The sequence below is a fragment of the Schistocerca serialis genome, chromosome 4 (genome assembly GCF_023864345.2).
Source record: "Schistocerca serialis cubense isolate TAMUIC-IGC-003099 chromosome 4, iqSchSeri2.2, whole genome shotgun sequence".
Classification (NCBI taxonomy): domain Eukaryota; kingdom Metazoa; phylum Arthropoda; class Insecta; order Orthoptera; family Acrididae; genus Schistocerca; species Schistocerca serialis.
The window spans coordinates 147,491,796-147,504,049 of NC_064641.1; the positions used below are offsets into that span (position 1 = coordinate 147,491,796).

At 43.3% G+C, this 12,254-nt stretch overlaps 1 protein-coding gene across 1 annotated transcript in view; it reads right to left on the bottom strand.

The window, feature by feature from the left end:
* Positions 1-785: 785 nt before the first annotated feature.
* Positions 786-12,254, bottom strand: part of LOC126474327 (paired box protein Pax-6-like) — a 287,364-nt gene continuing 275,895 nt past the window's right edge. The window contains exons 6-7 of the mRNA XM_050101794.1: positions 1,345-1,445; positions 786-1,161 (exon numbers count right to left, since the gene is read on the bottom strand). Coding sequence (XP_049957751.1) covers positions 786-1,161; positions 1,345-1,445 — 477 coding nt within the window. The remainder of the gene's footprint in view (positions 1,162-1,344; positions 1,446-12,254) is intronic.

Below are 12,254 nucleotides of genomic sequence, written 5' to 3' on the forward strand. Positions count from 1 at the left end.
TTAAGGTTTAAGCTATAATATCAACATTTTAGTGCCTGTGAATGTCTCATGTAAATCTTAACGCTGATGTTGAACAAATGCAACGTACTTAACCATCCCAAGAAAAATAAACGTCGATATTAAAAACTTTGCGACATCTCTCTTACTTCTTCAACTGAACTGAATTGTGGCTTCTGAAAAACCTTTTCTTTTCGATGAATGTACTGGTTCGTGCAAGTATCTAGTCACAAAAACCTGTTAAACAGTCCTAAACACAGTAGCAGTTACAGTTCTACCATGGTTCCCGATGAATTATTGAATGCAGGAAATCGCTTGTATTGCTGAATTAGCTCTCGTGTTTCTTTGAGCAGAAACGCATACATGGCTAAATGATCCATCATAGGGTATGATGGATCATTAATAGCTTCCTGTTATCTGCATTATGACTGCTTACAGGAGAAAAAAATTCTGATATATCCACATTCCTTCCAACGGCAACGATGGTCCAATAGTTGTTATTTGAAAACACACTTCACTCTCTTCCGGCGGTATAATAGTTTCTGCTTTCACTTGGTGGTCCGCAGTTGCTCTAGAGGTCCTCGTTTACACATGTAGCAGGTGAGGTCCACCATAAAGTACCGCACTCTCCTCTCCGTTGCACTGGTAGTTAATGTCCGTACATCTCACGTATCTGGCGGGCTGAGCGGGTTCGACACAGCGCAGAATGTAGGTCTTGCAAGGAACTTTCTGCAGCTTGTCTGACCGTGACAGTAGAGCAGGTGGAGGGCGACCCGTTGGGGTTCCCCCTAGACGCGATCGCGGTCGTGCTTGGTGAGCTGCAGGGGCTGCTGCCCCGCCGCCTCCCACGCGTCCCTCGCCGCCTGCACCTCCGCCCCCGCGTCCGTCGCCTCCTCCCCGCGGCCGTTGACCAACGCCGCACCCTCCGGGCGCAGCCGCTCCCTTCGGAAGTCCTCGTCGTCCGAGTCGTCGTTGACGTTGATCTCCTCGGAGTCGGACGAGGCGTAGTGGCAGTCGCGAGGCGACGGCGTCCGCTGCGGCTGCGGCTGCGGCTGCGGCTGCGGCTGCGGCGGCGGCGCGGCCAGGCCGCCGCCCCTGGCCGGCAGCGCCCTAAAAGCGCTGTTTTCGCCGCCCATCTGCAGCTGGTGCGTGCTGCAGTAGGAGCTGCGTTGAGCCGAAGGCGTGGAGCGGCCAGCAGGGCTGGAAGCGGGCGCTGTGGCCGGCGAGCCAGGGTCGCCGAAGGCAGAGGGGGACTGTCGGGAGGGGGCTCGCGGGTGCGGGGGCGGGTGCGGGGGCTGGGGGGCGGGCGTGTGCCCGGGGGGCCGCGTCGCCGGGGCCTGCGGGGGCGGCGGGGGCGGCGCCGGCGTCGGGCCCCCCGGCGACGCCCGCTTTAGGAGGCTCATGCGCTGGTGGCGCCTCCACTTGGCTCGTCTGTTGGAAAACCAAACCTGGGAGTCAATGAAAAACTACGTGAACATCTCAGGTTTACCAAATAACTAAGCAATATGTATATCTATATATATTAGCTTATAATTACAGTAACTGCTTGAAATCTGTAAGCTTTTGCATTTCTCTGCGTGACTAAATCCCATGTAACAGAAATTTAATTTTCAATTCCGTATTTTTAATTTATAAACTCATTTCATTCAGATTCCGGCAAGACCGTTGCCGTAGTCTGAATGAATTGATTCTGTAAATGAAAAATACATGTTGTAAGGGGTCCGTAGGCCCTTACTATAACTTTGCACTCGGCACAGGTCGACAGGGCAAACAATCAATTGTGACGTGTTGAGAGAGCGAGTGTCGAGTTGCGCCAGGGTGGTTGGCGGGAATGGTGTGTGTGTGGTGGCCATTATTGAAATACAGGGTCTTTAACCGAGAAGGGTGTCACCATCGCCGTGGGTAGACCCCTAAATAATAAATTAATACCGGTAAAGTGAAGAAGTATCATTATGAAAGTGATCAGTGACGTTACTAGTGCCGATATTTATTTTCGCGTCTACCGCGCCGGCCTAACCTTGGAGTTCAGTGTTGGATGCAGGGATGGATTAGCGTGTGACGATAATGGAAAACGAAGAAAGCCTGTGCTGAGATTAGCCGTAATTAGATATGTATGACGAAGGCAGTGGCTGTCTCCTTTTTGTGTTTTGAGAAGAATATAAGTTCGTAATTAGTAAAACTGTGTTGGTGTTCCTTATTACCGTATATTCAGTATTATGGTATTGAACAGGACGAACTGGAAAGTAACAACTTCCGTAGCAGTCAATTCCGATTACCAGCCCCATTAGGTTCACGGTCATGTTAATAGTAAATATTGGGCTGCTATTCGATCAGATCAGGTCAGGATAAAAACGGAGGTGTTACAATGTCAAATCACTGAAGTTAAGCACTGTCGGGCTTGGATGGAAATTTCGGAAATTTTTGGTAAATTCCTATGGGACCAAACTGCTGAGGTCATCGGTCCCTTGGCTTACACACTACTTAAGTTACGCCAAGGACAATACACACACCCATGTGCAACGGAGGACTTGAACTTCCGGCGGTGGGAGCCGCGCGAACCGTGACAAGCCAGTTTGGATGGATAACCTTCTAGGTCTGCCTAGCGCTATTGACCAGCGGGTAACATTCATCGCTTGTGAAGCAAATTAAAGGGCTATTTGGCTGAGAGGTAGCGGCTCTGGTCTCTTTATCTGACAGCGGCCAGAAGGACTGTGTGATGAGCACATGCTCTCCCATATCCACATCCAGCGACATCTAAGGGCTCCAGATGGCACGGCGGTTGGTTAGTACTGTTGGGCCTTCAAGGCCAGTTTGGACGGAGTATCTCATTGGGACAAGGCATTGTGAATGATACTCCGGACCTGTTCCATTGAAGAGTTACTACATGTAGGTAAAGCTATCATCAAACCCACAGTGCTTTTGAAGCATGGTCCTATTGCAGGTATTACTAACTTATCCTGCCAATCCAAAAAATTTCGAGACTGGATAAAACATGCGAGGGGCTTTCAATAAGTAAGTCAACACATTTTTTCTGAAAGCAAAATAGTATTCCAATACACCATATTATTGTCTACACTTTTGACTATAAAACCCTGTTTTTCAACACAGTCTTCGTTCAGTGCGACGGCCTTACGCCACCTTACAGGGAGGGAGAGCCTGTATGCTCTCATGGTACCACACTACGGTTCGACGTCGGAGACAACGTCTTGCTGGATCATTAAGCTCCCCATCATTCACGAATTGCTACCCATGGAGTGCATCCTTCATTGGGTCAGATAGATGGAGCTCGGAAGGTGCAAGATCCGGGCTGTAGGGTGGATGAAGGGCCCGACTGTCACACACCTCTGAGGACCCCAACTGGTGGACGGGTGTGCCAGTATTACCAACAGATATATCCAGCTGAGCAGCGAAATGTTCGATTGTGACCTCGAATGAGGGTGTCCGCACGTTCCAACACTGCACGAGTCACTACTGTGTGTGGCTGGCAGCCATGCGAGAGGTGGGACAGCTTTGAGTGACCTTGTCGCGATGATGACAGACGCCTCGCCCAACGACTCATCGTGCTTTTGTTCACTGCCAAGCCTCCGAAGACATTCTGTAAGCGCCTATGAATATCTCCGATGCTCTGTTTTTCCACCAAAATAAACTTAATGATACCTCTCTGCTTGAATCGCATTTCCTTTACAGATCCCATTTTGAAGGTTAAGTATAGCGCCGCCACCTATTGGAACCATGTCAGAATACAGGAGCTGTAGCGAGAATATTCCACGACGTCCCGAAACAAATTCCGCATATTTCAACCGAAACTGAACCAGAAAAAAGTGTGTTACGTTACTTATTGAATCGCCCTAGTAAAACAGAAAACTGTGAAGATGGCGCTTTTAATGGTTCAGGTGTCCTCCATAATCTTCCCTGACCTGAGTACACCGCACAGAACGTTCATGCAACATTTCCACATGGTCAGAAAACTCCTTCCTTACGGTGTAGTTCAACTCGTGCATCATATTGGTTTCAACGTCTGTTATGTCGTCAGAGAATTGGAATGTGAATTTCTGTTTTCTGCGGTTTTGTTGTAGACCTGTACTGACAACACAAAGTATCGACAGCGGTTACGATTTCTCCCAGAAGAGAATTCTTCGAATTTCGTATTTCTATAAAGTCGTGCCAGCTGTCCATACGTTGTCGTTTTTGTGCTGGAGTCAAGGTATGTGGGACAAACTTTGCACACAGTTTTCCTTTCTTCAAAACATTCTGGAGAATGTCTTGCACATCTGGTTTAGAGATGTTGCGATTTGTGACACAATTTTGACACGCTGCGGTCGCAAGTACAGCATTTAACACTCACTGCTCGCAGCTTACTGATCGAATGCATCTACATCTACATGATTACTCCGCAATTCACAATTAAGTGCCGTCAGTGGGTTCATCGAACCATATTCAAGCTGTTTCTCCGCCGTTCCACTCTCGAACATCGCGCGGGAAAAACGAACACTTAAACCTTTCCGAGCGAGCTCTGATTTCCCTTATTTCTCCCTACGTGGGTGGTCGCCAACAAAATATTTGCACATTCTAAGGACAAAGTTGCTGACTGAAATTTCATAACGTCCTGCCGCAACGAAAAACACCTTTGTTTTAATGATTGCCATCCCAATTCGCTTATCACATCCGTGACACTCTCTCCCCTATTTCGAGATCGTACAAAACGTGTAGCCCTTCTCTTCACTTATTCGATGCTCTCCATCAATCCTATGTAATGCGCATACTACACCGACAGCAATGCTCCAGAACATGGCGGACAAATTTATAGCAAGCTGTCTCTTGAGTAGACCAGTTACATTTTACAAGATTTCTGCTAATAAATACCAGTCTTTGGTTTGCTCTCCCAACAACATTATCAATGTGATCGGTCTAGTACAAGTTATTCGTAATTGTAGCCTCTAAGTAACACAGATCTGTTTTTTTTACAGTTGCTGGTTCAAGGTGCCTCCGTAGTTAATGTGCTAATGCCGCTTATAAGGCAGGAATGAAATCAGTCTCGGAACTTTTTGGAAGGACGGTGTAAAATGAAATGAAAAAATAGAAAAAGAAAACCGAAGCAAGTTACGGAGGTCGTCATACGATAGAGCGATCTTGATAGAACTGTCCGTTAAGAAATCAACGTATTACTAGTTAAATTATAGTCGATTTATTCCCAGACACATACTTAACACGTAGCTGCTAGGGCATTGGCGGTCATACGAACGAAAAGAATTTTAGAAATATTGGTTTGCTCCCGCAGAATCCGTGGAGCTTAAGCCTCATTAGATTTCTGCGTTGCGGACTTAACAAAGTAGACGCGCCTTCCTTCAGACGTATGGATGTAATCAACTGTTGAGATCGTAATCCAGGTACTTGAAGCGAGGCTTGGTGACTTTTGTCAGAAAATTCATTGCTTGGATTTTATCGCACTGAGTTCACCGGCTCTCGACATTTAGTCTTCGTCGAGCGTTCAGTGTGGAAAGACCAGTTTACATGTCTAGCTACAAAGACAATAAATTTAGAAAACCATCATTTGTACAGATAGTTTTTAATTTACGTGAGCCAAGATATTTCAGAAGGTTGTCCGTATCAGTAAATCGTCAGAAGGAAGTGTATGTTCAACTACAGAAATTATTAGCGTGATAATTCCTTCCTTATTTACTAGAATAATATTTCATTTCGATGAAGCTTTGTAATCAATAAAAACACATGTAGAAAGCACTTCATATGTTATATCTGTCCCAAGCAGTAGCTTACAAATTTCAGCACTTGCACAACTTTAAATTATTACAAGAACTCATTTTAAGGACTTGATTTGTGTTAGACTGACACGTCCTTACAAGAGATAGCTACACACAAAATTATATTGTAGTCAAACTGAAACTAACAGCCATATTAAATAACTGATTTCGCGTCAGGTCTGAAATAAGTGAGATAAGCGTATTTGTCTAGTAAAAGTGATCAAAACATTCCATAGACTCATCTACATAACCTATCATAAATACTAACAGAACAACTAAAATTAAATAGTTAGTATAATGAAGTTAATAGACCAAGAATGAAGTTAACTCTGATTAAATATTAAATTTCAAAATAAAATAAAAGTAATTTGTGTGTTTGACAGACGAAAATGTATTCCGTTCCAGCTGCTGCAACGTAATTTTAAAGCAATTCTGGGGAATAGTTAGAACTAATAGCACTAAGGAGCTGTTTTCTTAGTTTTCTTGATGTTCGTTACTGAAGTGTAACTGAATGACTTTGTGTTGTATTTGCGTTTTGCTGAAGGAAGAACAGGGAATGAAATCACTATACAGGGTGTTACAAAAAGGTACGGCCAAACTTTCAGGAAACATTCCTCACACACAAATAAAGAAAAGATGTTGTGTGGACATGTGTCCGGAAACGCTTAAGTTCCATGTTGGAGCTCATTTTAGTTTGTTCTTCCACCTACGCTCAATGGAGCACGTTATCATGATTTCATACGGGATACTCTACCTGTGCTGTTAGAACATGGTCCTTTACAAGTGCGACACAACATGTGGTTCATGCACGATGGAGCTCCTGCACATTTCAGTCGAAGTCTTCGTACGCTTCTCAACAACAGATACGGTGACCGATGGATTGGTAGAGGCGGACCAATTCCATGGCCTCCACGCTCTCCTGACCTCAACCCTCTTGACTTTCATTTATGGGGGCATTTCAAAGCTCTTGTCTACGCAACCACGGTACCAAATGTAGAGACTCTTCGTGCTCGTATTGTGGACGGCTGTGATACAATACGCCATTCTCCAGGGCTGCATCAGCGCATCAGGGATTTCATGCGACGGAGGGTGGATGCATGTATCCTCGCTAACGGAGGAAATTTGGAACATTTCCTGTGACAAAGTGTTTGAAGTCACGCTGTTACGTTCTGTTGCTGTGTGTTTCCATTCCATGATTAATGTGATTTGAAGAGAAGTAATAAAATGAGCTCTAACATGGAAAGTAAGCGTTTCCGGACACATGTCCACGTAACATATTTCCTTTCTTTGTGTGTGAGGAATGTTTCCTGAAAGTTTGGCCGTACCTTTTTGTAACACCCTGTATATATGGTGCGTCGCTCATTTAATGACGTTCAGAAGCAGGCGAGAACCGATCGAGAAGACTATGCCGTAAGTAGAGGGAAAAGAGAAGCAAATCTCATTATTATTCCCATCTACTCACATGGGGTCCCTAAACACTTATTTGCCTCTAGATTAACTCACAATGTACCCATTATCATGTGGCTACAGTGAATATTATTTAGAAAATGTCGATATTTTTGAAGAGGTCTTTTTTGGTGAGTTATCCGATAGGAATAACAGGGAAACGCATATTTTATATTATCGAACTGCGAACTGGCTCCACGGTTACAATGACTTCGCAACTGTGTTTTTCTTAGCAGCGCTGTCTAAGGTGCCTTGTCACGTATCGCGTGGCTTCTCCCGTCGGCGCTTCGAGTCCTCCCTCTGGCATGGGTGTGTGTTTTGTAATAAGTTAGTGTATGTTTGATTACGTAGTACGTAAGCTTAGGGACCGATGACCCATAAGACATTACCACAAATTTCCAATTTCCTTTGATGTTATGTAGCGTGTGACTGAGTAAGTCATACATCTGGGACAGTCATATACGTGTGACGTGATGTGAAACAGTGTAGCCCGGAAAGCAGGCTCACACGGAAAGATTAGATCATCCTTTACGAATTTATACTCTCGATTCCGAAGGCAGTACGTCAGAATCATTCGCTTTTTTGGTGCATGTGTTACAAGATACTTTTACGGGTTTGACCAGGAACTCGGTAAAATTCGTTAGTTATCGTTCAACACAATTATTTCTGTTCTATTGCAGAGAAGCTCATTGTAACTCGGCTTAAGTTTCGTTATATGTCTCGTCTGAAATAGAGACGCGAAGTTTCTTGTATTTTGTCAATTTATCCAAAAGAGTTTTATGGCAAAGAGCACCTCAAAGAGGAGGTGATTTGAATCTGAAAACTACACAGAAACGATCGCATCTGTAATGGATTAATTCATGTTGACACACCAGCCTACGTGGCGCCGTGGCTAAGATACTGCATTGGCATTTGAGGAAACTAATGTTTGACGACATATTGAGAACTGTAGCTCCAATTTCTTATTGTTGTTACGAGACACTACTTCGGTTTAGCTATGGCGCGAAGCCAGCACCACTAACGAGTTGAAGTATGCTTTAAGTATTCTGGGTATTATGGATATTCTGTACTTATTTGTAGCTCGAGATGTTGCTGACTATACGACTAAAATCGAGCTTTACACGTGGTGCCGCAGCATGTTACCAACAAATGCTGAAGGACTACAGATAACACAGAAAGTATTTTTGTTGTTGTTGGTTCTTTAATGAGTGCGTGAGCGAGGTGAAATCACCCGATAAACCAATACACCGCAGCCAAATGTTAATGAGATGTTGCTCTGTGTCCAAGCCTGCAGTGTACCTTACCAGCTGCATACATTTTAGGTTATGAATCCAACTGGGCTGCGAAATGTCTGATCTCTCATGATTATGTGTTAGGGTCGGCCGCTGGGCGATGGAAAAGACGCTAGGAGCAGTCTAAAAATGGTTCAAATGGCTCTGAACACTATGGGAATTACCATCTGAGGTCATCAGTCCCCTAGAACTTAGAACTACTCAAACCTAACTAACCTCATAACATCACACACCCATGCACGAGGCAGGGTTCGAACCTGCGACCGTAGCATAGGAGCAGTCTCCCTAAACAACAACAACGCTACAGTATCTTTACTGCTCACCAGCGATACTTTCGAAAAACAGCCAGCCTTCTTCACGAACTCATTAGTGATGAAATGTCAGATAATATCTGATTTGGAGGATATCAAAGTGGTGAATTTTGTAAGGCATCTTTAAGCAATATGTGTGAGGTGGCAAGTAATACTGTCACAAATCACCTAACCTTTTGCAGGAGTAGATCTCAGACAGACCATGTGCTTTATACAGCAACTAATTTCTTCAAAATATTAATTATGTCGACTTCCACTAACGCGTGTTATTCACCGATTAGGCCCTGCCGATTAATTTAAAAGTTGGATTGGTCGCACCGCGACTACGAGAATCAAAAAGCAGTTCTTGTGAAATTCTACGTACGTATTGTGAGTTATTGCTAATTGCGAAAGATAAATTTCTTGTGCTGTCTCTCCTTTTGCTTCATTTACTCTGTACAGATATTTTTGTTGGGCAATAATTTTTTTTCTTTTTTTTGCTCTGTAGTACAAAATATAAACACAGTTTGCTTCATTTATATTGCAACACGACTCTCTTATTAACTGAATATGCGAAAGTTTCACCGCACTTTTGTTAAATGCGTCATGTAAAATTAAAGGGCCCTACACACGCACCAACCGACCGACCGAGCGGCAAATTAGACGTATGTAGGCGTTTTGACAGACAGATCGACCGACAAACTTTCCTTGTCGGGATGTCGGGCGGGTAATACTACCAGACATCCGACTGCTGCCCCCCCCCCCCTTCCACCCCGCAAAAAAAATGTGCCGTGCGTAGCCCTGTCGTGCTAACCGACCAACAAACGTTCGTCTTTTGTCACTGCGCGCGCTATTAAATGCTGTTCTAATATACATGAGAGGCTGCGCGAGGCGAACGGAACTTTCAAGTGCAGAGTTCCTGGTGAAATTTAAAGACTGCAGATGTTCGTGGAACACGAGTATAGGAATATAGATGCAAGAATTGAAGAATTTTTTTTCATTGTTTTAACGAATCCGTAATGGTTTCGTGCGGCACGTACAATAAATGCCCGTCGACCTTGGTGTATTTCTGTTTTTATGATTTATTTCCGAGATTTATTGGAAATGTAATCTAAAAACCAAAATATCGGCTTTGAATGCACGTTAATTCGTAAAATATTCTTGCTTCATTGTTACAAGCGTTAAAAACGTCAAGGCTACATCCAAGCTCTCTGCTGTGATGAGAAAAGTGTCGCATTTCATTGTTTTTACAGTTCTAACCGTTGCTAAATGTTTCATTTCTTGTATATCTGTTGCTTTATTTGTTGGACGATGTGCGCCACTGCCATGTGCAGTCGTTCTTCTTAGAATTTGAAATGAGTTTCTTAAAATTACAGTTCATCTATTAAGTGACATACATAAATAAATTACTAACGTTTACGTGAACGTCTTTAGTTTTATTTATTTTGTTCTGTTATGGTTTTCCTCAGTCAACTATAAATCACGTTCTAGGTTCCAGGAATCAATTTAGTTCATAATAGTGGACATACAACAGCACTTGAGATTCTCTCAACATCTGCCAATGGCTAGAAATCGTAATGTAGCTAACAACCTCTCCTCACAGATTACAGCCTACCTCATGATCGTATACTTTTTCGCTAGGTTTGATGATGTTCAGCAGCTCCAAAATGCATAATTTATCCATTCTAAGATAATACCGAAAATCATCGGCTCCAAGCTGCTTAAGTAACAGAACCTGGGAAATTTCTTTCCTTTCATTAGCCACCTCTTTACTCATGGTTTCCTCTCAGCTTCTTTTGGCCTTGTTAACTCTAAAAGAGCGAAGGCAAACCCCTTTTTTTGTTTCTGTGTAAGACCAAGCGGGATCTCGTAGAACATAAACTCAGTTAACTTACACAAATCACAACAGGGCGGCGCTGTAATCGCTGAAGGCAGCCGGTCGGGACATGTGTAGGCTGCTACGAGATTGGTAGGTCAATCGGTCAGCTGATAAATTGATGCTTGTGTAGAGATCTCAGATGCAATGTGCAGTACTTCTGTATAGACTGTGATGCGAGATAGATGTCAATAGTTGAAGTCGAACAGTGACAGTCAGTCAGTATGCGATACGTGGCGTTTGCGCGTTTATGTTGTGTAATCGTGCTAAACGAGGATTTATGACAGCGTTCTTATGTGTCGATCACTATTAGAATCAAATTTCGACCTGGACGTTTTGAAACAAAATGGTAGACTGTGGATTATTAAAAACAGCAGTGACAATGTACACACGAAGGGACACTGAATGTTATTAGACCCGAACTGTTGTACTTATAACTGAGCTGAATAAAGGAATGCGCTTTAAAATTCTTATCTGTTTTGCAACTTAATGAACTGCCTCCACCGTGGAAATATTCAAACTGTTTACCACGTGTGTTCTGTTTTCGCCAGAAATGTGAATTCGCAATTGTGAGGCTCATGCTAAACACAGATGGAATGTAGGTTTGCGATCGGTGATTTAAAGTAAATTTTATACTGTGTACGGGACATTGATATCGGTGTTGTGTGTGTAAGAGGCGCGATTGTCGTGCACATACGAATCTGGATCTATACAGCAACGATTACGTCCGACCGGACTGTGAATAGAGGAATGCGATGGAGAACAGTACCACCACCCGCAGAATCATATACTAAACAAGAGGAGATATCTATTGTAATTACAGAACTGGGGAGCTACTTTAATTATGTCGCCAGCACCAACGAGCTGCTGCTGACGTCACAATACATCGATAACGAACAGGCAAGCTGCAACTTTGCTGTCCCTTATATAGATTAGACATATTTCATACAGAGTCTATTGCGATGTCTTTGTGTTTTGTGATAAACTTTTCTTAATATTTTATTTTCTTAAAAATGCATGTAATTTCAGGAAGTATGTTCGCACTTGTTGGCATTGTTGATTCCCTCATTAACGGTAGACCTTCTCTGTCTTTTTCCTCTACTCTCTTGTAGCTGTTACAGCATGTGCTTTACGTTCGTTCTGGAGCGGTGTGGTTTTAGATGTGTCAGCAGTGTTTCTGTCAAACGCATTCATGTGTTTTGTTGTATGTGGTAATTCACGTATATTATGGCGTCCGCTATTAGATTCCGAGGGCTGACCAATCACAACAAGGGTACTCGTTTGCTACTGGTGCAAGGCACGCTACAGGTGATAACTTTGAGTTTGACTGCTATCCATTTCCGTGAACTTTTTTTTTTTTTTATTTTCGGTTAAACGTGTCATTACCTTATACTCGAGATCATGTGCTAATTTGTTCATCTTCTCATTTGTAACTGTTCCGTTAACATTTGTGGGACCTTTTTTTGAGTTCGTTATCAAATTCTGACATGACTGCTTTCGTTAACTTTGGAAGTAAAACTTTTTTTTAGTTTAAAGAATGGAAATTCACCGTCAAAATTACGCAGAGAAGATCTCTTGGAACCGTTTTCTTCAC